This window comes from Pholcus phalangioides, unplaced genomic scaffold (assembly GCF_987345545.1).
Source record: "Pholcus phalangioides strain wild (caught in Gottingen) unplaced genomic scaffold, Ppha-v1.0 ptg000031l_1, whole genome shotgun sequence".
NCBI lineage: Eukaryota > Metazoa > Arthropoda > Arachnida > Araneae > Pholcidae > Pholcus > Pholcus phalangioides.
Genome location: NW_028301621.1, coordinates 9,444,324 through 9,466,241, shown reverse-complemented (window position 1 = coordinate 9,466,241; position 21,918 = coordinate 9,444,324). Strand labels below are relative to the sequence as shown.

Genomic DNA, 21,918 nt, shown 5'->3' with positions numbered 1-21,918 from the left:
CGTAAGCAAATTTTTAGCCATTTTTGGCCCCCTCCCCCGTCAGCAAAATTTCGTCATCAGCTCTGCCCCTCTGAATCCTAACTCATATTTTCATAAGGGGTGGTTGATGACGTAAGCATTATCAAAACCCCTCCCCTCCCCCCTTGTCATCAAAAGTGAGCAAATCGGAAACCCCCCCCCCCATTGATGATGACGTAATACTTGAACTGCCCCTATGCACTTTTTGCTGGCCCGCTTATTATTTCTCCTGTTAATTTATCTTCTGTTCCATGAGCTATTATTTTTGCCCGTCTGTGTAAATTATTTCTCATACTTATTTCTTTTCTGAGATTTCTCACATTAATTTTCCCATCTATGTATTTTCTGCTAATCTGCTAATTATTTCTCTCATGCAATTTTTCGCCGGTCCGTAAAAACATTTGAAGGTCATTGGACTAACACACGAAAAAATTATTTTTTTTTTTCCATCCTATTCGGTCAATAAATGTACTTAACATTTGATCATGAATCTCATTATAATTGCGTTTCACGTTCATTTCATTTCAGTATATGTAGTTCTGGGCTATTACTTCGAGCATCTCGGCCTGATGGTCAGTTTGCAAAAGAGAGGACTCTTGGACGACGGTGATTATTACGTCGTAGGAGTTGACATTGAACAGTACGAAAGCCAGAATCCGAAACGGTATTTGAAAGGTCAGTTATTTTTTGTCGAAGGCTTCAATATTAAAGTTTAGCCTACTTGTGATTTAGTTTAGATTATCAAAATAAAACTATCGATGATTTTAGACTGAAAAAACTATGATATTCAGAAGAAATTTAAACTCCAAACGTTTCATGCGTATGGACGTTGACGACGTATAACGAATTATTTCTCCCATTCTGCCATTTATCTGCGCGGTGTCATCTGAATTATTTCTCTCATTCTCTCATTTATCTGAAGGTTATTCGAATTATTTCTCCCATTCTACCGTTATCATCAGTGAAGACAGAAAAAAGAGATGCGCGATGAGTTCTTGCTTTGTGTGAGATAGACTACATAGTTCCCTCTTTGAACCGCCGAGATCTTTGCAATTGCTTTCTCGACTGAAGGTCTCTGTGGTTGATGTGGACGAATTGAAATCTCCTCTGGGCAATGGTTTTTCAGCCACACAATTGAGCCTACATTCTTCTGTGACATTAGAGTTCTTCTTTATTTTTATTTCGTAAACTTGAATTTTAACGAAAAAATTTCCCATCTTTCATACAACACAAAATTAATCTCGTAAAGTCATGAGAAAAGAAAACCCCGAATTGTAAAGAATTTTGAAAAATAGAGACGACGAAATGCGAAGACACTGTGGAATTGTGTTGTTGTGTCAGTTGTTACAACTGAAACTGACATTAAACACTTTTTGAGGCTATTCAACGACATCTAAAATAACTTGAAGAATATTCATCGCATGTGTCAAGCACGCATCACTGCAACGCCGGTATCAAGCATGAATTGTAGGTGTCATTCATCAATTACTTGAAATACCAGACAGATGCCACCGTTAATATTTCTTCCGGAACTTCTAACATAAAGGCATTTCTATTCACCATTTACTGCATCACGGTGTCAAGCATGCGTCACCGAAACGCCGGTAACAAGTATGCATTACAGAGGTGTCATTCCTCCAACACTGCTCCGACGGTACCTCAATTATGCATCACTGTAATGCGGGTGCATTGCGGGTGTTATTGATCTATCATTATACCGTCGGTGATAAGCGTGAATTGCTAGTGTCATTTATCCATTACTACAGACACGTCGACAAGCATGCATACCTACAACGTTGGTGACAAGCATAAAGTATTGGTATCATTTATGTATCACGACATCGTTGGTGTCAATCATGCATCCCTGCAATGCTGGTGGGAAGCATGAATTACTGGTGTCATTCATCCATTAAAGCATTTTTGGTTTCAACCACGCATCACTGCAACGTCTGTGTCAAGCATGCCTTACAGGTGTCATTCGTCTATCACTGCATCGCCGGTGACACGCATGAATTACTGGTGTGACACATTCATTATTACATCGACGGTGTCAAGCGTGCATCACCGTATCGCAGGTGACAAACTAGTATCATTCATCCAATACTGCATCGACGGTGTCAAGCATGCGCCACTCCATTCGTACTTCATCGATATCAAGCATGAATAGCCGATGTCGCTCATCTTGTCACTGTATCGCCGGTGTCAATCATGCATCACCGCATCGCCTTAATTTTTATGTTCTAAATATTTCCTCAAAATTTGTACGTGGATTTTATGAACTACCCAGCATCAAGATTTCGGACAGTTTATTTCAATTGCTCTAAAATGATCAGACCCTTTTTATATGAATTTAATTAAGCTCCACACACTTTCATTCCCCCTTCTTTTTTTAAATTTGAATCGATATTGTATCATTTATAATTATTTTAATTATTCCAATATATCGTGATTGGCCTCGGCCTACTCAAAAGTTTCTAGGGTCCAAAATATCTGATTCTATCGTCTATAAACTCATTCACTTTTCGATTGTTTAGATCGAAACTTACTGTTACTATCTATACAATAACACGATATATAATAATACGATATAATACAATTACTATCGATATAATAACTTTGCAAAAAAAACAGTAAATATTATATGAAAAACGAATGTGCTCGCATGTTCAGAAATAAAAAAATTTCGTAACTCAATATTAAACAAGAACTTCACCAAGAATGTAAACTTCAGTACCATTACGTTTTCGTATCATACTTTTCCCATGTACGGTTTTAAGATACATATTGTATATGTTTGATAAGAGTGTGTAAACTGAGACTGTATACTCACAACTAAAAAAGAGGGGGCCCGAAAATACCGATTTGTAAGTTGTATAAATTTACCGAACGGCGAGGAAAGCAAACAATGCAATTTTCAAACAAACAAAAGGAGACACGTTCTCCAGGGGATAAGTTTCCGTTAGTGAAATTTAAAATTCTATGTTTACTTTATATTTTCCTGCAGCGTGTTTGGTTTCCCCAACGCTATATCTTATTCCTAGAGTATCTGAGTCACTTTCTGTATATCTTTAGAGAGTATTCAGTTCTTTTTGTGTTATATATATACATATATATAGTGGTATTCTTTCCTTTTGTGTGATGGAAGGTCTTCTGAGAGACGAAATAGAAGACGTGGCGAAGAATGCCTTCCAATCGTACCTCGGAGTAGCGGGTTCTCCTCCTGTAGGATTCGAAGATTTCACTGTTAAAGTCAACAAATTCATGCAGCTACCGCCTTTCAATTTCCCAAATCCTGTCAGTCAGCTTGGCGGTATGAAGAGGGTAAGTGACGAATAAGAGAAATATCAACAACAAAAAATTGCCAAAAAGAATCTAAATTTGCATTTATGTATTTGAATTCATCTGTTTTACATACATGAACAAAAAAGGGAAATGGAATATTTTATTACCGTTAGATTCTTTCCAATATTGTCGCCTTGATACAGATTCCGCCAAATGTATTTTATATTCAGCCTTTTTTTTTTCATAAAAAATGATTGGTTTCTTTTGTCGCCGGCCAACCGTTGGACGACAGAAAATAGAAATGGCGGAACAACCGAGTTCCGTTCGATAAAAAGGCTGTCGATTATATATTTTATTTTTGTTACTCGTGTACGTATTGAATTCGGTCATATTTTTAGTCCTTCAAGTAAAAATCTTGGAAAGATCGATATTTTTTGGAGAGCTTAAGATATATAGATTTGGAGAGCAAAGAAGAATCGCTGCTTATTCCAGCTCTTGGTGATAAGGGGTGTACAAATTTATGAACTATTCTGCTCCCCATGATGAGGAGACAATCATCATTTTGCGGATTATTCTGCTTTTGGTGATCAGGAACGATCACCATTTTGGGTGGATTATTAATTTTTTTTTGTGAAAAAATATGTATTGGTGGACTTTATCTCTCTCTTCGTAAAGGAGGACTATCACCTGCTGTGGAAAGAATGAGTCACCACTTCCTTCACATTTCAAACATAATTAAACATTTATTATATAACGAACGTAACAGAATCTACAAGAACGTATTACATCGATATGAGGGGACCGCGTGATTGTTTTGAGCGCCAAACACAAGTCCAGTTCCTCCATCGCGCATGCGCGGTCTTTTTCCTATTACGCGGACACCGTCATCCAGTGGTGGGCACTGTCGCCACACACCATTTTGTAGATAATTTTTTTCAGTTGAAGAAAGACAATCACTATTTAACCGACTATTCCATTCTCTGTGGTAAAGGACGATTGCCATTTCGAGGGTCATTCCGCTTTCGATGATGAACGACAATTTCAATTTTTTGGACCATTCCGTTTCCGGTGGTGCAGGACAATCGTTATTCATCGGACTGCCCCGTTTCGATGATGAGGGGACAATCATTTTGCCAAATATTTTCGGTGATGACAATCACTATTTTGAGGACCATTCCACTTTCGGTGATGAGGGACAATGGAAATTTGCACATTATTCCTCTCTTGACAATAGGAAACAATAAGATTTCGCGAAATATTCCCGTTACAGGTGCAAATGAGATGCATCCTCTATTTCTCCTGAATACATGGTGTCCCAAAAATTGCAAACAGTTTAAAAATCCGTGAAATTGAAGGAATTGGTACATTCGAATGCGATTTGCAAAACAGTTATTTTCACGAAAGAGGAATATTTTTTTAATAGTGAAAAAAATTAGTTCAAATTTTTATCGATAGAAGGCGCTGCACGAAAATCCGGCAAGAGAGAAACAGAATCTTTTTTTAAATCTCTTCTGTGTCCCAAAAGTTTGTGAAGCTCCAGCTGACGATTCGTGGCTGAGGTAAAACTTCACAACAGTGTTTTATCTAGCAATAGCAACATCGCAACGAAAACCTCATGTAAGCACCATTACTTGATTGATAGGTGTCCTTTTGTGTATTAATGGTTATTTTCAGCAATCTTTTCTTTTTTTGTTCTGCGAGACCGTCCATCCCTTTGGTAAAGAGCGTAAACCATCCCAAGATGGTTTCTCTGAGCGGTCAGCGCCATGTCTGTCTGTCAGTAAGCTCCAGTAACAGGGAAATTCAGAAAGTCGCTGAACACCCAGTATTTTGTAGGACTGTGATTTGCATATTTCCAGTGATTTGCTTTCTGACATCACTGACTCCAGTGATCCTACTTCTGACAAGTAACATATATCTCTTATTGGTGAGAGCACTCGTCCGACAAACAAGCGGCCCGGTTCGACTCCCGGTAGAGGCAGAGATGAGTTTATCAGCGTAGCCCCAACCCCTCGGGGTAATGTGATCGTATGCCCCCACGGGACAGAGCCTGAGTCATGTCTGACTCTACAGGGATTTGCTTTCGTGCGGTGCCTTCTATCGACGAAAAAAATTCTAACTATTCCCCCTCCCCGTCCCTTTTCCCGAGAACAACCTTTCCGCAAACCGCATTCAAATATGTCAGTTCCTTAAATTTTTATGAATTGTTTTAACTATTTATGGAACACCCTTTACATTCAGCATTAAGCTACTCGCGTTAAATTACTATAAATAATCCCATTAATTTCACCAATAAAATCTTTTACTACGTTCGACCCTGATGAAATGTTCGGTTTCGCTCCGGGCTTGACTTTTTTCTATGAGCTGAGAGAAGGAACTGAAATACTGAGACAAGAGAGAAATATTAATCTTTAATATCATTTTCTTACACAAACAAAACTCATATTAAACGAGAAAAATTCAACGATATATCTTTTTAATGCGCATTAACGTCCACCAATAACAGTGAAACACAAACGCAATTCACTTGATCGTGATTTTCCTTGCCGAAAAATAATCGAATCTGTGACCATTCTTCTTGAAAATTTCATCTAAAATCCAATCATTACAATCCTCTTTTCTCCATTTTATCAAAAAATATATATATCTACCAATAACCGAATCTATTAAATTCAGGAAATCGAATCATTTGAAGCAATTCAATGCATCGGAAAAAAAGCATCTGAAACTTATTAGTGTTTGATCTTTCGGGGGATTTTACACTAGTTGATTCGAAGAATTTTTCTAGAAGATTTCGGAAGTGAAATCCATATTGTCTATATGGATAATCTGTGATTCTAATATACTTTAGCTTCAGTGATTCCATTAATTTGAGTGCTTTTTAATGTTTTCTCAAGAAATAATTTTCCTCCAACGCATCAGAATCCAATTCATTTCATTGAAAACCGGGCCGCCTTTACGAGACATGCGTCTCAACAATTTCCGTCAAGGACTCCCTTTACTCCGATTTTATATATTTTGTGGGCGGGAATGGGGGATAGGCATCCATTATTTCAAAATATACTGGAATTTGGGAAAAATACCCACATGTACAAAATAATGTAAAAGCAATTAGATGTAAATGAACACAAAAATTGATGAGAAATCGACAGTGAAGGTAATTTTAAGGGGGCACAGGACTGTTGAACCTTCAAAAAATTCATTTTTTTTAAATAAAGCATTCTTTTCTGAATGTTTTGACACCAAAATTTTGACTGTATGTCAATTAGAACTCGAGTTACGATCAGTAATGTGATTGTATATATTTCAGAGGATGTCATTTAAAACAATGAGAGGAACAATTCCCGAAACTGATGAAAGTCTTATAATTGATAAGTTAAAAACAATTGAAATAAATAATAGCAGAGCGGTAACAAATATTCAGAATTAACGCAAGAAAAAATAACAATTGATGGAAACTCAGAATTGATGAAAGAAATTATTCTTGAACTGATGAAAATTCAGAATAAACAAAAGAAAAAAAATTCTAGAAGGGATAAAATTCAGAATTTATGGAACAAAATATTCTGTGGATGAAAATTCAGAATAAACGGCAGAAAAAAATTCCAGAATTAACAGAAACTCAGAATTGATGAAATAAATAATTCTTGTTTTGATGAAAAATTAAGAATTTACGGAAAAAACATTCCAGAATTGATGATGAAAATTGAGAATTGATATTCAGAATTAATTTTGAAATTGGTAATTCTGCAATTGATGAAAATTCTGAATTAATGCAAGAAATAGTTTAATATAACTGGTGAAAGCCTCCTAGAATTTACCGTGAGTACGGGCCCGTCCATGAGCTGAAGCCGAACTATCTCGAGAGTTAGCCCATGACTAACATTGATGGTTTTCTCCAAATCTAGGTGTAAAACCCAGGCCCGTAGCCAGAAATTTCGTTTGAAGGAGGGTTCACTTGCATTTGGAAGGGGACCAAAGTGGTCGAACAATATATTTGACCATCTTTTCCCCCTTTTTCAGCCATTTTCTCATATTTCGGGGGAACCAAACCCCCCTCTACCCCACTTCTCACTACGGCCTTGGTAAAATCAGCTACAATTCCGAAAAGTCTCTCACCACAACAATATTCACCCACCACGTTCTAATTCCGATACTTCCGATTAGAAATTTAGGTGGCAGCACCACAAAATTCACTTTTTCAAAATTCAAAATTTTGTTCTGGGTGCGGTGTCAATATTCATCAAGCAATCTAATCACCCATTACCGTCAAGTTCCAGCTGATAATGAATACAAGTAGCACAGTCACTTCCCGACTTGCGAACATTTTCCGTTTCGAGCATCCTCCGTAGTTGAAATCACACCAGTTTGGCGAGAAATTTACCGTCCTTTGCAAGGCTTTCTTTCTAATAGTTTTAGAGTTCAGTTTATTCTTCGCAAATACTTTTATGCACTGACGGGTGGGAGGGGGGGGGGGTGGCCGTAGATATCGGTCCAAGATATTCATTCTCACCAGTCTAGACATTTGTTTTTGACCAGGAATCCACCAAACCTCTTAGGGGGTCCACAAAGAGATTTTGAACAAAGAGAAGGGATGTTGAACATTTCAAAGCTGCAGGAACACATGATACACATGGTACATAATTTATTATAATTTTTAATGACTTTTTTCCATCTTTCCTTCCACTATTTGTTTTCGCCCATGGCTTCCACTTTGATTATCTTGGGACCCCTGGGGAGGCCATATGACTACAGGTTGGGAACCATTTAGGTGTACATAGTAAATTAGTAAATTTTAAACGGTACTTGAAAGCGCATATTTCTGGAACCAGAATAAAGAGCAAGAAGAGTCTGTTGGAAAAGATTTTGCTGAATGTTGCCACAATGTGCCATTCTCATCATTCGCTATTTACAGGGCATCCAAAAAATTCGTACAAATCGAAGAAATTGGTATACTTGAGTGCGGCTTACGAAAGAATTATTCTCAACAAAGAGGGATTTGTTTTGGTACAGGAAAAAAAGTTCACATTTTTGTCGATAGGGGATGCTGCAGGAAAGAAAACCACGGGAAATATGCAGTTCAGAGGTCTATAAAAATTCAGGGAGAAGATTTATAGCTCATTTTTGAATTTTCCTGTTGCTGGAGCTTTCATAAGGTTTTCATTGCGATGTTGACATTGGTGGAAAAAGCACTATCGGTGAAGTTCTTTTACCTCAGCCACGAATCGCCAGCTGAAGCTTTACGTATGCTTCGGACACAGAAGATATCGAAGAAAAGTTTAGGTCCAGGAATCTATGATTTGCTTCCGTGCAGCGCTCTATATCGGAAAAAATTTGAACTAACTTTGTAACAAACTTGATTGACTAAATATACCAAAAAAAAAAATCCTACAATTTTTTTTTTTTTTTCAATTTTTAAACTATTTACGAATTTATGGGACATCCTGTACATCGGTTCGTAAGTCGGACAGTGATAGTATATCAAGGGCTTATAATGAGTCTATTCAAGAATTGAAAATTTCTATCCAGAAAGGGAAAATAGCTGTTTCCGCATCCTCCATTCTTTAAGCATACAAAGACGGAACAGCGGAAAAAAGCTTTTTCCTGGAAGATAGTATCCACGGATAAAATATGCAGATAAACACGGTCGAAAGTCATTGAAAAGTTAGACCTAGATTCAAAGATTCCTCTACCATTTCAAAAGGGCTCTCTACGCGTATTTCTACAGAAATCTACGAATATTTCGCGAGAAAATGGGAAATATTTTAAATTCAAAACTCCCTCGAGTGAATTTCCGGAATAAATTCCTCGTAAAGACCATCACAACATCCGCTTCCGGCTCTCTTTTAGGTTCGGATGTTTAAAGGGACTGATAATTCGTTAGCAACCACGAGCACATAAATTTAATATATTCTCAGACCCCCCCAAAATGACCAAATGCGAAATACTTTCCTTCCCCCCCCCCAATGTAAAATTAAGTGGAAATCGTTCCTCGTGGGTGTGAACTCAGTGGCAGCCTGTTCGCTACGTGTCATCGTGACTGTAAATGGACATCGTGTCATACAGACTATAATGATTACGTCTCTGTCGCGGGACACAATTTCGATGTCTTAAAATGTCATGCTGACCATGTGGACACGTTAGACACGTTTGTAATTTATTTTTAATCTTTAATACATTTCCTGTTATATATGTCTCTTGTGTGATTACGTGATTATAAAAGGATATATCTCAGCTCTGATCTCGAACCCAAAACAAAATTTTCATTACGGGACTTGGCGAGATATCTCGTCGGATTGGATGGTTTTTATTTCGTCACTAACGAGATATCGCGTCTCTTTATAAAAATCTCTTATTTCAGCAATAACTAGCCTAAAAATTCAAAAATAAATAATCTCGTTTCTTCTAACAGAAACAGTTTCAAGCACACGATCCATTCCCTGGCATTAGTACTTAATGATATTACGTCTCCGGTGATGTCCTGATTCACCCCTTAAGTCAAAATAGTCCCGTTTCACCCGATCTTTATGATATCACGTCTCCGGTGGTGTCCCGATTCGTCCTTAGGTCAAAATAGTCCAGTTTCCCTTTCAGTAATCAACTTTGCCCGAGTTGATCAACTTTATCCAAGAATATTAAGAAGACACCAACGGATAAGGCAAATACACCAAAATACAAAAAGTCCTAATGCATTTCAACACCAACGCGTGTCGTTTTCAGAGGAAAAATATTCAACCACTAGTCACGCTGACCGCGTTTCCCACTTGGGTTGAATACCAAATCTTAGCGCTCAGTTGCTCAGCGGAAATATAGTATACGTCTCTCTCTCTCTCTCTACTTTATAATACTTTACTTACTTTACTCTCTCTCTCTCTCTCTTTAACGTCTAATTACTTTCTCCGCTGAGCAACCGACCGCTAAGATTTGGTATTCAACCCAAGTGGGAAACGCCGTCAGCGTGAATAGTGGTTAAATATTTTTCCTCTGAAGACGACAAAGCAACCCGTGGTTTCATACTGAAAAGAAAGGTGAGTGATCGAGGACCACTAACCTACAGCATGAGTTGCGTGACCATATTTCACAGGAATGCTGCGTATTTTTACTGAAATTCCTGTGTTTTTTGTCGTTCTCACTTTTTATACACTTTTCTGTGTGCTTTTTTTTTTAACGAAAAGCACATTTGGATTAGCAATCTTTACTGGAATTATGAATGAAGATAATTTCCATCACTTGTAAATTATATTATGATAATTGCTTATAAATATTTATCTAAACATATTTGTTTTGTTCTAAGTTGTTTTTCCCGTGAAATACATTGCGATTTCCAATAAATTCCCTCATTACCCTCTAATTAATAATTTATGAGCAATAACTGGTAATTTTGCCGTCTTATGACTTTGTTTTTTGGTTAAAAAATTTCCAATATTCCGTATTCTACCATATTTAAGCTCCCAGTTTCCCGTATTTTTTTAAATGAAATATGTTGTGTGTGCGTATATGCATAATGTGTTAGTGGTCCTCAATATCACTCGCCTTTCTTTTCAGCATAAAACCACAGGGTGTTCTATCTTGATTGACAGAAATCCATGGAAGGAGGAGGGGAAAGAATAGATCGGATGGAAACGGGACTATTTTCAGGATGAATCGGGAAAGGACGAAACGGTACCTCTAACCCCCCCTCTTCTGATCCCTACTAGTATCACCCGCCTCAAGTGAGTAGGCAGGTGATGCTATTACATCTTCAAATTTCTGGGAGGTATCAAATTATTTCGGGAAATCCCCCTCTTCGGATCTCTTCGAGTTTCACCTGATATTCACATCAGAGCCTCGCCTGTTTGGATCCTTACGAGTATCAGCTGACTGATATTCATTTCAGACGATCATCTCTTCAGAAGAATATTACGAGTGTCACGTGGCCACGGGGGGGGGACTCCTACGGATATCCTCTAAATCAGGGGTGTCCAACCTCCCTCCAAACCGTGCCAAAAACAAGATCATTTCCGATGCGCGTGCCCGCGGAAATAATCTTGTAATAATAATCTAACCAGCAAGACCATGCGTCCCGCACTTTTGCGATACACCAACATTCTCTTCGTTTCTGTAACATTGGCTGTGCTCTTATTTTCGTAAAAATTTTCAATTTGTGTCACGCTTTTTAGTTCCAAATTGTTTTTATTTTTTGTCATAAATTCGATTATTGCAGTACAGATTGTGCATGTAGCCTAGGTATATCAGAAAAGTTCATCTTACCTACCACATGATGGGCATAAACACCGGAACCTGAAGACTCAGGATGCTTGGACCCCCCCCCCCCCTCCCCTCTCCAATAACAAAACAAAAATCATGGATACATATAAAATGTAATTGTTTTATACAATTCATGTCCCATACTCCATGCCGACGATACTGAATCTCGCACACGTGAGACGTCCAGCAAATGTGAAAAAATGAACAGAATCGCATTGAACAGTAAGTCATGACATAATTGCGATTTCAATAGTGCCTATCACACTAAATATAGCTTTGGCAACCAACAAGTCATAAGAAAAGGATTGTTTAAGAGTTGGGAAGAATTTTTTTTGATTCTGTGAAAAAAATGGAATAAATTTTTCTCAACTTTTGAAAAAGCTTGTTCGCGTGCCAATCCTGACACCATGGCGTTCCGCGGGTAGGCCACCCTTGCCCTAGATTAATGCTCACTTCAGGATAGAACCTGTAAGCGGGTCGTAGTTTGGACAATCTCAACCCTAGATGATGCTAACTTCAGAGCATCACTTCTTTGGGTCCGAGTATCACTTGGCATGTGCTCTCTTCAGAGCCTCACCTCTTTGGATCCTTACGAGTATCCCCTAGGCGATATTCACTTAATACGATCACTTCTTCGGATTCCTGCGCGTATCACCTAGTACCGGAGCCTTGGCTTCTTCAGAATCCTACCGATATCCCCTAGACTAATACTCACCTTTGACTTCACTCATGCGCCAAAGATGTCGATATCATTTTGTCGACTCAAAAAAAACAATCGTCTTGGGCTTCCGATTCGGAATTCACATTTCGATAATAATTAATAATAATAAATAATTCGATAATAATAATTTGCAAAATATTTTACAAAAATTTATGCAAAGAGGAGTTAAATCCCAGTATTGAATATACAGTGAAACCTCACTGCAACGATTCTCGATATAACGATAAAGCCATATGCAACGATATTTTTTCGAATCTTGTTTGGAATTGCTTATAGTCTAATGTTAAACTCCTCTGATACGACGATATCCTTTACTACGATAAATCCCTCTACAACGATGATTTCTAAAAATTTCTCAAAACCGCTACAACGATATTTTTTATACTTCACTCAAAATCAAGTTCAATTCACTTTTAAATTCCTCATCAGTTTTTGTTCACGCGAGAGCGTTTCATAGTATCGGTATTTTAAGTATCTACCCCCTAGCCGTGAAGCTACTTTATGCAGTATTGTGCGGTAAACCACTTTACAGCGTAGAACAAAACACTAAATTTCATTAATCAACTAGTCAATTTTACAATTTTTCGCTGCCTATGAATACTTACAAATGCATTTTATCGTGGCAATAGCAACGCCGATTCAGAAGAGATGCCAGCATCAGCCTGAATTTGGTGGCTACTGATGACAATACTACCTCCCGATATAACGCGATAATCCCTCTACAACGATATTTTTTCTTGATCAGCAGAGTATCGTTATATCGAGGTTTACCTGAAAATAAAATTTTCAACTTATTGCTAAGTTCAGTGAAACGCGATAAAACACTGAAAGTTGCAAATATTGCAAACTAAGAAGCACATACTGCATATTAATGGTTTCTATTTAACAAGAATAAATCGAAGTGGAAAGTTCAATATAATGGAAGGAAAAAAGCAATAATTCTATCTTCTCGCAGATATGATGTCAGTAATGTGCGTGTTGGAGAATTATTCTTCAATATCTTGAACAGTGCAATTAGTTTTTTTTTTCGAAATTACTCTTTTTTTCTCTGCGAAGTAAACAACTCTCTCGCCCCTTAAAAATAACGGGTTGCCAATTTTCTTTTTTAAACCAAATTCCATCAACAGTAAATCTTTTTCTCAGAAACATTAAAGAATTTCTTAATGTAGGTTATAAACCAATTTTACGTGATACAGTAATTAAAGCTTCCCCGATACTTTTTTGCTCTTAATGGCATGCGATTAATCAAGAATTGCATGAAGGAGCTTATAATGTTTGTTTTCGTTTATTTTCTCCTAATCTTTTGTGATTTGCCGTAGGTACCAGCAGAAGGCGCTTACCTGTACGACGCCGTGTATGTCTACGCTAAAGCTCTGAACGAATGTCTCGCGAGTGGTGACGACCCCCTGGATGGTAGAGAGATATTCAAATACATCAAAGGCAGAACTTACTCAAGTAAATTAATTCAGATTTTTAAAAACCGATACAGGGTGTTGCCCTGAAGTGGCGACAAACTCAGAGGGGGGTGATATTAGGCATCAAGGAGAAACGAAAATTGTCATAGAACATGGTATCGCAAACCCCGTTTAGTCGGAGAAAATCGCGGAAATATCGTTTATACTCGTGTATAAGCCGAGTTTTTTTTTGTGGAAAAAATTCGTTCCCCAAGGGGGGGGGGGTCGGGTTGTACTCGGGTCAGTTTTTGATGAGGAAATATCGACCCCCGCAATCAGTAGTCATTTTTGTAGTAGTGTTCGAGAAACCGGCATTATTGGTATGGAATATGTTCCAACCCCCACAGAACCGATAATGTCAAAGCCGAGGCAAAGAAATCGAAAGCATCATTGGCTTTGATACCAGGTGGGCTAAAGTCGATTGTACAGCCTTTAGATGTGACCATCGACAAGCCTCTCAAAGACTATTTGAGGAATTTGTGGATCGAATGGATGAGTTCCGATGATAAAAAAACTACAAAACAGTGACGCATTGAAGAAACCTGATATTGGACTAGTATAATGTGTCAATGGGTACATGAAGCGTGGAATTCTGTTTCTGAAGAAATTATCATCCGATCCTTCAAAAAGTGTTGCATCAGCAATGCTATGGACGGAACTGAAGATGATATCCTCTTTGAAAGTGACAATAGCAATGACAGCCCAGATGAGGATAAAAACGAAGACGCCGCACCCCCTATGATGATCTGATGGAAAACGATGAGCTTGGAGACTCAGAAGAAACGGATTGAAAAGTTTGAATCATTTTCTAATGTAAATTTCCGTAAGAGCTATTCATTTTGCATGAGAATATAATTTTTTTTTCTCTGAAATGCACGGATTTTTTTGGGGTCGGCTTATACATGGGTTTTTCAATTTACGGGTGGTCCTGAAGTGGGGAGATCGGCTTATACACGAGTATATACGGTTCTTATGAAGATCGTGACGTAGAGCACGACAAAAAGGCCAATGATAAGTAGAAAAATTTGACAGCATGATTACAATACAGCCTGTGGTGTCGACAACCCCTGTAATAATTTCTCTTCGTCTACTTCCTGACATGGAACACCGTGTGTGCTGCTGCACAGGCTGTATTGTAATCATGCTGTCAAAAGTAATGTAATTTGTTTTCGTACTTATTTATTTTACTTTTTTGCACTTATTATTGTACTTTATTTTGTACACCACTGGCTGTATTGTAATCATGCCGTGAAATGAGTAATGTTTTTTCTACTTATCATTGGCCTTTTTGTCCCATTCGACTTCACTCCCTTCATAAGTATTTTTGCGATTTTCACCGACTAAACTTGGTTTGTGATATCACGTTCTATGACAGTTTTCGTTCCTCTTGATGCCTAATATCACCCAAGGCAACACTCTATATATATAGATCTCTTATTGAGGTTCAATTTTCTTTTTTTGTATTAGTATTGTTTGAGAAACTTGGATATTATTACATTAGACACTTGATTCTGCATCTGTTACATGGTATATGACGGTACATCCTGGTATCCAAACTTTTGACGACGTATTCACTTAGATGGGAATATCGCTTGATTTTTGATTAGAGCCCCCCCCCCCCCTAGATGTACCAGACTCACCTATGCGCCATCTTCAAGCAGAAGTGTGACATCAGTGCAAATTCCGTGAAACAGGGGTGCACACTGCACAACCTACCTCAGTCCGTAGGTCAGATATTTGGATGTATAACGTAATCATATGGCCTGTATTTTACGGAATATCCCCGTAGTTTTGGTCATCTTGATTTTTCAATAAAATGTCCCGTTTTTCCCGATTCTCAACGAATCTTATTCGAATTTCTGTTTATTATTAAAATCATGGATTGACATTATAAATTATAAAATTAAAATTGTCTCTCTAATTATCGTAATTAATTATAATGAGCTAAGTATTATTTCACATATTTGTTACATATAGTGTGCCTGGCAAACAGAGGTATCGATTTTTCCGAATGAATGTAAATTTTTTATTTGAAAATTTTTTGCGAATGAATGTAAAATTTCTGATTTGATAAATATATTTGCGGATGAATGCAAAATAAAATTTTTTATTCGAAAAATTTTCGTATATGAATGCAAAATTTAGGATTTGATAAGTATAGTGGCGGATGAATGCAAAAATTTAGGATTTGATAAGTATAGTGGCGGATGAATGCAAAATTTAGGATTTGATAAGTATAGTGGCGGATGAATGCAAAAATTTAGGATTTGATAAGTATAGTGGCGGATGAATGCAAAATTTAGGATTTGATAAGTATAGTGGTGGATGAATGCAAAAATTTAGGATTTGATAAATGTATTTGCGGATGAATGCAAAATTTTTTATTTGAAATATTTTTCTGGATGATTTGTGGATCAATTTGGATTTCATAAATATTTTTGCGGATGAGTTCAAAATCTTTTGTTTGGAAAATATATTTGCGGTTGAACGTAAATTTTTTTTGTAATAAATGGAAAATTTTTAACTTGAAAAACTGTCTTATTTTTGTGAATAAATGCGAAATTTCCGATTTAGAAATTATTTATTTTGCGAAATTTGGTTTTTTCATTTGAAAAATTTACGTATCTCCACTATGAGTATAGATGACGACAGCAGTTCAAGTGTTGAAATTCATTCTCCCCCTCCCTGAATATTTCGTGGTTATTCCAAAGTCGGAAACAGAGTTGCTAATCATTCTAGGTCGAAATAGTGGAACGTAGGAAGTAGGTGAATGTCAATTCTTTTACGAACGGCGGAGCATGGCACACACACACGCGCCTTTTTCAGAGAGAAATGAATGCTGATGCAATCAAACGTGTTGCCCGGCAGCGAAATCTGCCAGCACATGTGGCAAATTCGATTCCGATACGAAACTGGAATTCTCGTGTGTGCTAATCCCCCGACAATTTGTATAGCGCGTCTTGGAGATTGCTGATTATTAAGTGACAACAACTTGTGAATTGCGCACGCGGCGGTTGCTGGGCTTGGCATCACACCGTGATTCTTAGTGTGTATACACGTGATTGCGTCGTGTTGATTCATCCGTTATTTGATGTACTAGCACTCGAAATAAAGGATGTGGGTGACAAACTCTCTCTCCCTGGACGACACTGGCACAATTAGCGAGGTGTTTATCCGTCCACCGAAGCGAACAAGACGATTTTCTTTGAGGCTTTTCATCTCCTCGAGCCACTTTGTGACATTAATTTGATTTTCGGAAGTCATTTGAGATTCGTTTCGGTTTCTCGGTGTGTAATTATCGTTTGGGGGTTTCAGGCAGATAAGGGTACGTACATGGTGCACGGTGGTTTTCGATTCTAACGGGTCGGCACCTTTACGGATTGGTCAAGAAACCTGAAATTCTGGTTTCTAACCAATCAGCAACAGCGCTGACGTGTAGAATCAGAAATCAGCGTGTACTATGTTAACACTCTATATATATATATACACCAAATGCTACATAGTTGATATATTCTGAGGCACTGAATACTTGAACAGTACTGTAGTATGTGTACCAATTTGGGGTTTTTTGCGTCACGACACACGTGATGTTTTCTCCTTTTTACCTACCCTGAGAAAAGGTTGCCTTGACTACAAATTGTAGCTGAGATTGTGAGTGTTGAATGTGGTGGCATTGCCAGGGGCTCGACCATCTACTTGTCGTTCATAACAACCTGTCCCTCGCTGAAGGACAATTCTGAAAGACAAGCTGAAGGACAAAAGTCTCAGCGATAATTCTGAGCGACCATTTTCCACTCGTTGAAGATTGTCGTTCAGACCACGTGATACGATAAGTACGCGAAAATGCTTCTTCGAGAGTAATTCATCTTCTGACCAATCAGCGCTATGTTAAGGAAATACAACAACTACTATGTTTTTTATTTTAATTGTTCTTCCTGCCGGTGGCAACAGAAACATTCTGTTTATTTACTTTCTGTCCCTTCCGTGTGTTTTTTTTCCCTATCGCAATGAATGGTGTCAACCCAAGCGGTGCTCCAAGACCATCGCCGCTCAGTATGATTTGATGATAATTTTTTTGGAGAAACGCCATGTTTTAATTCAGGGGAAGCTGTCCTCTGACCTCACAAGTCACGACAAAAATACAACATGGTCACTGCTGGCGACAAAATTAAATGTCATTCCGTATGGTCCCAACAAAGATGGGAAGGATTGGAAAAAGGTGAGTACTTCAAAGTTTGTTGAATTTTACCTTGTAATTTATGAAATATAGTTAATTTATTAAATATGTTTCATTTATAAAACCAAAAGTTTTGTTTCCTGCTGATGTTAGAAAAATTACAGAAACGAAATAAGGAAATATTGCATTTAATCGCTTAAACTAACTTTTTTTTTTATCAACATCTCTCAAAGGAAAAAAAATCTAATGTAATTGTTTTTTATGTGGTTTATATAAACAATGGTAGAATGTTACAAAAATTAACAGCGGTCCAAACAGGTCTTTTTGAATCTGGTTTTTGAAGGTTGAATTAATGTGGCAGTTATGCATAGGATGATTATTTAAACCACAACATTTCTTTTTGTGTAGACATGGACTCACTACAAGAGTGCTGTGAAAAAAAATGTGAAATTCACTTCATCCAATGTCACATTTTCTCACAAGCGAAGAGCTTCTTTACATTGTGATCTCATTAAATTTAACTTTTGGGATACTGTGCCTATTACCTCTGGCATACAGAAATGTTTCACCCATTTCCAATTGAGTTTTGTGGTCTTCCAGTTAGTGCCGTCTTAATGCATAGGCCCCCCCCCCCCCACCAGGTTTGAGACTGCTCTGCATTTTCAGAAACTTATAACACATACAGTTGTGACATGATGGCATTGGGTTGTATCATTATTGTATATAACTGTCTGAAAGTTTGATGCATAATGGATATGATTATGAGGTATTATTTGTTAAATCTCCTTCACTTGAATACACATTTCAGGTCCTGTTGATGTATCCCTTACTGTTCCTTCCCATCAAGAGGAAACAGCCTCAGCTTCATTGAACAGGACGCCACAATGAAGAGCTCATACAGGCACAGGAGGAAACTGCAATAACCTTCAAAGAAGTACCCACTTCTTTAAACATTCTTTCATCACAGTTATGTAACATGTTTAAAGATTTTATTGAAGTATATAAGAAAAATTAAAATTGTGATTTTTTTTCCCTTTTTATTGATTGAATTTGTATTGCTGTATTTCATTTAGATAGGTCACTTTTTAATCTCCCACAGGAGACTGGAGGATAATATGGCCCTGTTTACAGTTAAATTCAACCATTTAAAAATTCATGAAATGTATGCATTGGCTAACAGAGATCAGGAAATTACAGATTGTTCATTTTAACTTTCCAAACATTTGGAAGGATCAAGATCACTAAAAATATTTTAATAAAAACTATTTCCGATATCTTTTTAAAACCAAAATCAATGAATTCCTCACACCTTGATTAAGTAATGAGTCAACTCTCAGTTACATTTAGTTTCATTGTGCATTTATTATTTTCTTTTCTTGCAAAATTTGAGGTATGGCAAAAATTTAACTGCCAGGACAATACATTGCAGCATAAAACATTCGAAACACAAGACATTTTATAAGCAATACTACATTCAAAAACTGAAAACATCACAATCAAAAATTCACAAAGATAAAACTTGGAAGACAAACGCAACATTTGTGCATGCCCTTCTGGTCAATAACGCTTTCCCTCCCTATTTTTGACTGCATTCACACATATAGGTTGGAAAAACACACCCGCAGTCAGTGTTTACCGCTCCAAAAAAAAACCACACAGTTCACTAGCAATAGTCATCATTACCGCTGAGCATCCATTGCCTCGATGTTAAGAGTCAGAAGTTCTGTCTGAAATAATAAAAAAACTATGTAATGATAGTTAAAAAGACTGCATAGAAGCATGTGAATTATTAAAACCTGACATTGTGTCAGACAGAAATCATTACAAATATCCTGAAATTTAGTAATGGAAAAAAAATTTTACATAAAGGGTGAGAACAGTGTTCAGACAACATACGTGTATAGTACTACAAGAATAAATTCTGTTTGATAGTTTGTATAAAGATATCACACCTTTTCTTATTTTATGTCATTGCATAGTGACAGTTTTCATCGAACGTATCATAAATGACTACTAAACCAGACATGCACCTCAGCCATATTGCTCTGTGGAACTTCTAGCAAATCGATACATGTTTGAATGTGTGTGTCCGTGTTGTGAACCTAATGTGAAGCTTGTTTCTGTCTAATGTTTGGTATAGTGATGCCATGTGGCACCCATAGGCATAAACTCATTGAAAATTTGGAGGGAGGGGTTCAGGCTCAAGTAATGGTGTCGTATAAATGCAAAAACTATATAACTGGCGCTTTTAAAAAATTAATTTCCCCCCCCCCCCCTTTCCACAGACGTTTCCCAAAATTCAAAATCATAAAGGATGATTATTGGCAAGAAGTTGAAATACTATATTTCTCACCAATTGTGCGTTGACGTAGGAAGGCTCTGGATACTTCTTGTCAAACTTTGATGGTGCCACAACAGGTACTCCCAAAAACTCTCTTGCAGGTCGACATATTGGGACATCTCACATACTTATGTAGCATCAACGTATTGATGGCCTCAGTAACTGTATGGATAGAGTTACTCACAGAGTGTTCGTACATCCCCAAACTGACGTCTTGGCTCAGGCTTCTTTGGTAGGCACCAGTGACATGCACATAGAACCTGCGCAAAAGTCAAATCAAACATGAGGTAGTTGTTCAAGATATATTGTAAAACTATTATATTTGAATAAACTAATGTTATGGTAAAGTGCTACGAGAAACTTCTGTTAGAAACAAATGCTAACGCGCTCTCGGAAAATGTAACCATCACCACCCCCCCCCCAAAACATGAAAAACAATGACATATAGTGTAACTATCGGTTAGTAATGGAATGGTCATTATAACGAGCATATAGACTGTATACCGTATCTCTCACTCATCCCCCCATTGCAAAAGTACAAGGGAAGAACATGCATAAGTGAGAGCAGGGCCGCTACTAGGGGGGAAGCAGATGGGTATCGGGCACTAGACCCGAGGTGGGGTGCAAATTTCATTCTGATACCTCTCCTTCAAAACGTTACAAAGGGGCATCAAAATACTCGCTTGCCCCGGGTGACCAAGCATCTAGTTCTGGACCTCAGTGAGAGAGGCATACAAGCGAATAGCATTATTATCCATGCAGTGTGTAATCGCTTCAGTACTCACAAAAATAGGTAAACCATTAAGTGAATATTTCATTGGAACAACTGTGATGGACAAAGGGTGATCTAAACAAAATACTGTAAACTTGTTTAGGGTACTTATTAATTTTACACACACATATATATATACAGGCAAGGCTTGACAAATGGAAAAAATATTTAGGCGCCAGCCTAATTTCATAGCTGCCCTGCAAAATTTGGAAATCACAGGTTTGAGGGTGTCTCAAGAACGCAATGGGTCCATGTGCCTTCATTCCGCAGGACCCCTACGCTTGGATCTTTGCCGGTCCTTTCCAGAAAAGGTGAATTTAGAGTGTAAAACAATGAAAAATGATAGAAATCGTCCCCGGGCCCCTTCAGCCCCACCCTTGTGGGTACCATGCATGGGCCTCAGGCAAAGTTATATTCTAGGACCCCCCTAATTAACTGAAAGGGCCTGTAGCTTATAAGTTTTATGCTTTCCTCGCCAGATTCATAGCACCAACTCTTACGAGGCCACTTATGCACATCGGGTCGTGCCCGGAAGGGGCCCCACGTGTTAAGACGGCACTGCACAGAACTACATATTTTGTGCATGAGTTTTTCAAAATACTTTTATTTTGAAAGCCTAGTGTTTTTTTAATGAATATCAAAATTACCTGAAAACATCGTGAACATAAAAAATGTATAGGCCTAAATAGGCTTACGTTAAGTACTTGATTCGTTTTCCATTATTAATAAAAAAACATTCATTCAAAATGAAACACCACTACAACGAATAATTTCTGATTAAAATTATTTTAATTTAAACGTTAATTATTACTTACCTTTCTCTCAACTGTCAGCGGTGTCTCGAGTTCCGACCTATGGGCCAACATCGGCGCAATTCCTCGAACACTTTCCTCGTAGCATTTTTCT

The 21,918-nt window shown here is 37.6% G+C and overlaps 1 protein-coding gene and 1 long non-coding RNA gene across 3 annotated transcripts in view; one reads left to right on the top strand and one right to left on the bottom strand.

Annotated features, from left to right (window-relative positions):
* The window catches only part of LOC149067118 (guanylate cyclase 32E-like), a 294,881-nt gene that overhangs the window by 202,795 nt on the left and 70,168 nt on the right, over positions 1 to 21,918 (top strand). For both annotated transcript variants that reach the window (XM_089252817.1, XM_089252816.1), the window contains exons 3-5: positions 547 to 693; positions 3,164 to 3,339; positions 13,588 to 13,723. In XM_089252817.1, the coding sequence (XP_089108943.1) occupies positions 547 to 693; positions 3,164 to 3,339; positions 13,588 to 13,723 (459 nt within the window). The remainder of the gene's footprint in view (positions 1 to 546; positions 694 to 3,163; positions 3,340 to 13,587; positions 13,724 to 21,918) is intronic.
* Positions 19,242 to 20,418, bottom strand: LOC149067120 (uncharacterized). The gene is made up of 2 exons (XR_016195368.1): positions 20,253 to 20,418; positions 19,242 to 19,626 (listed from the first exon to the last, which is right to left on the bottom strand). It is a non-coding gene; the product is annotated as an uncharacterized LOC149067120 (long non-coding RNA).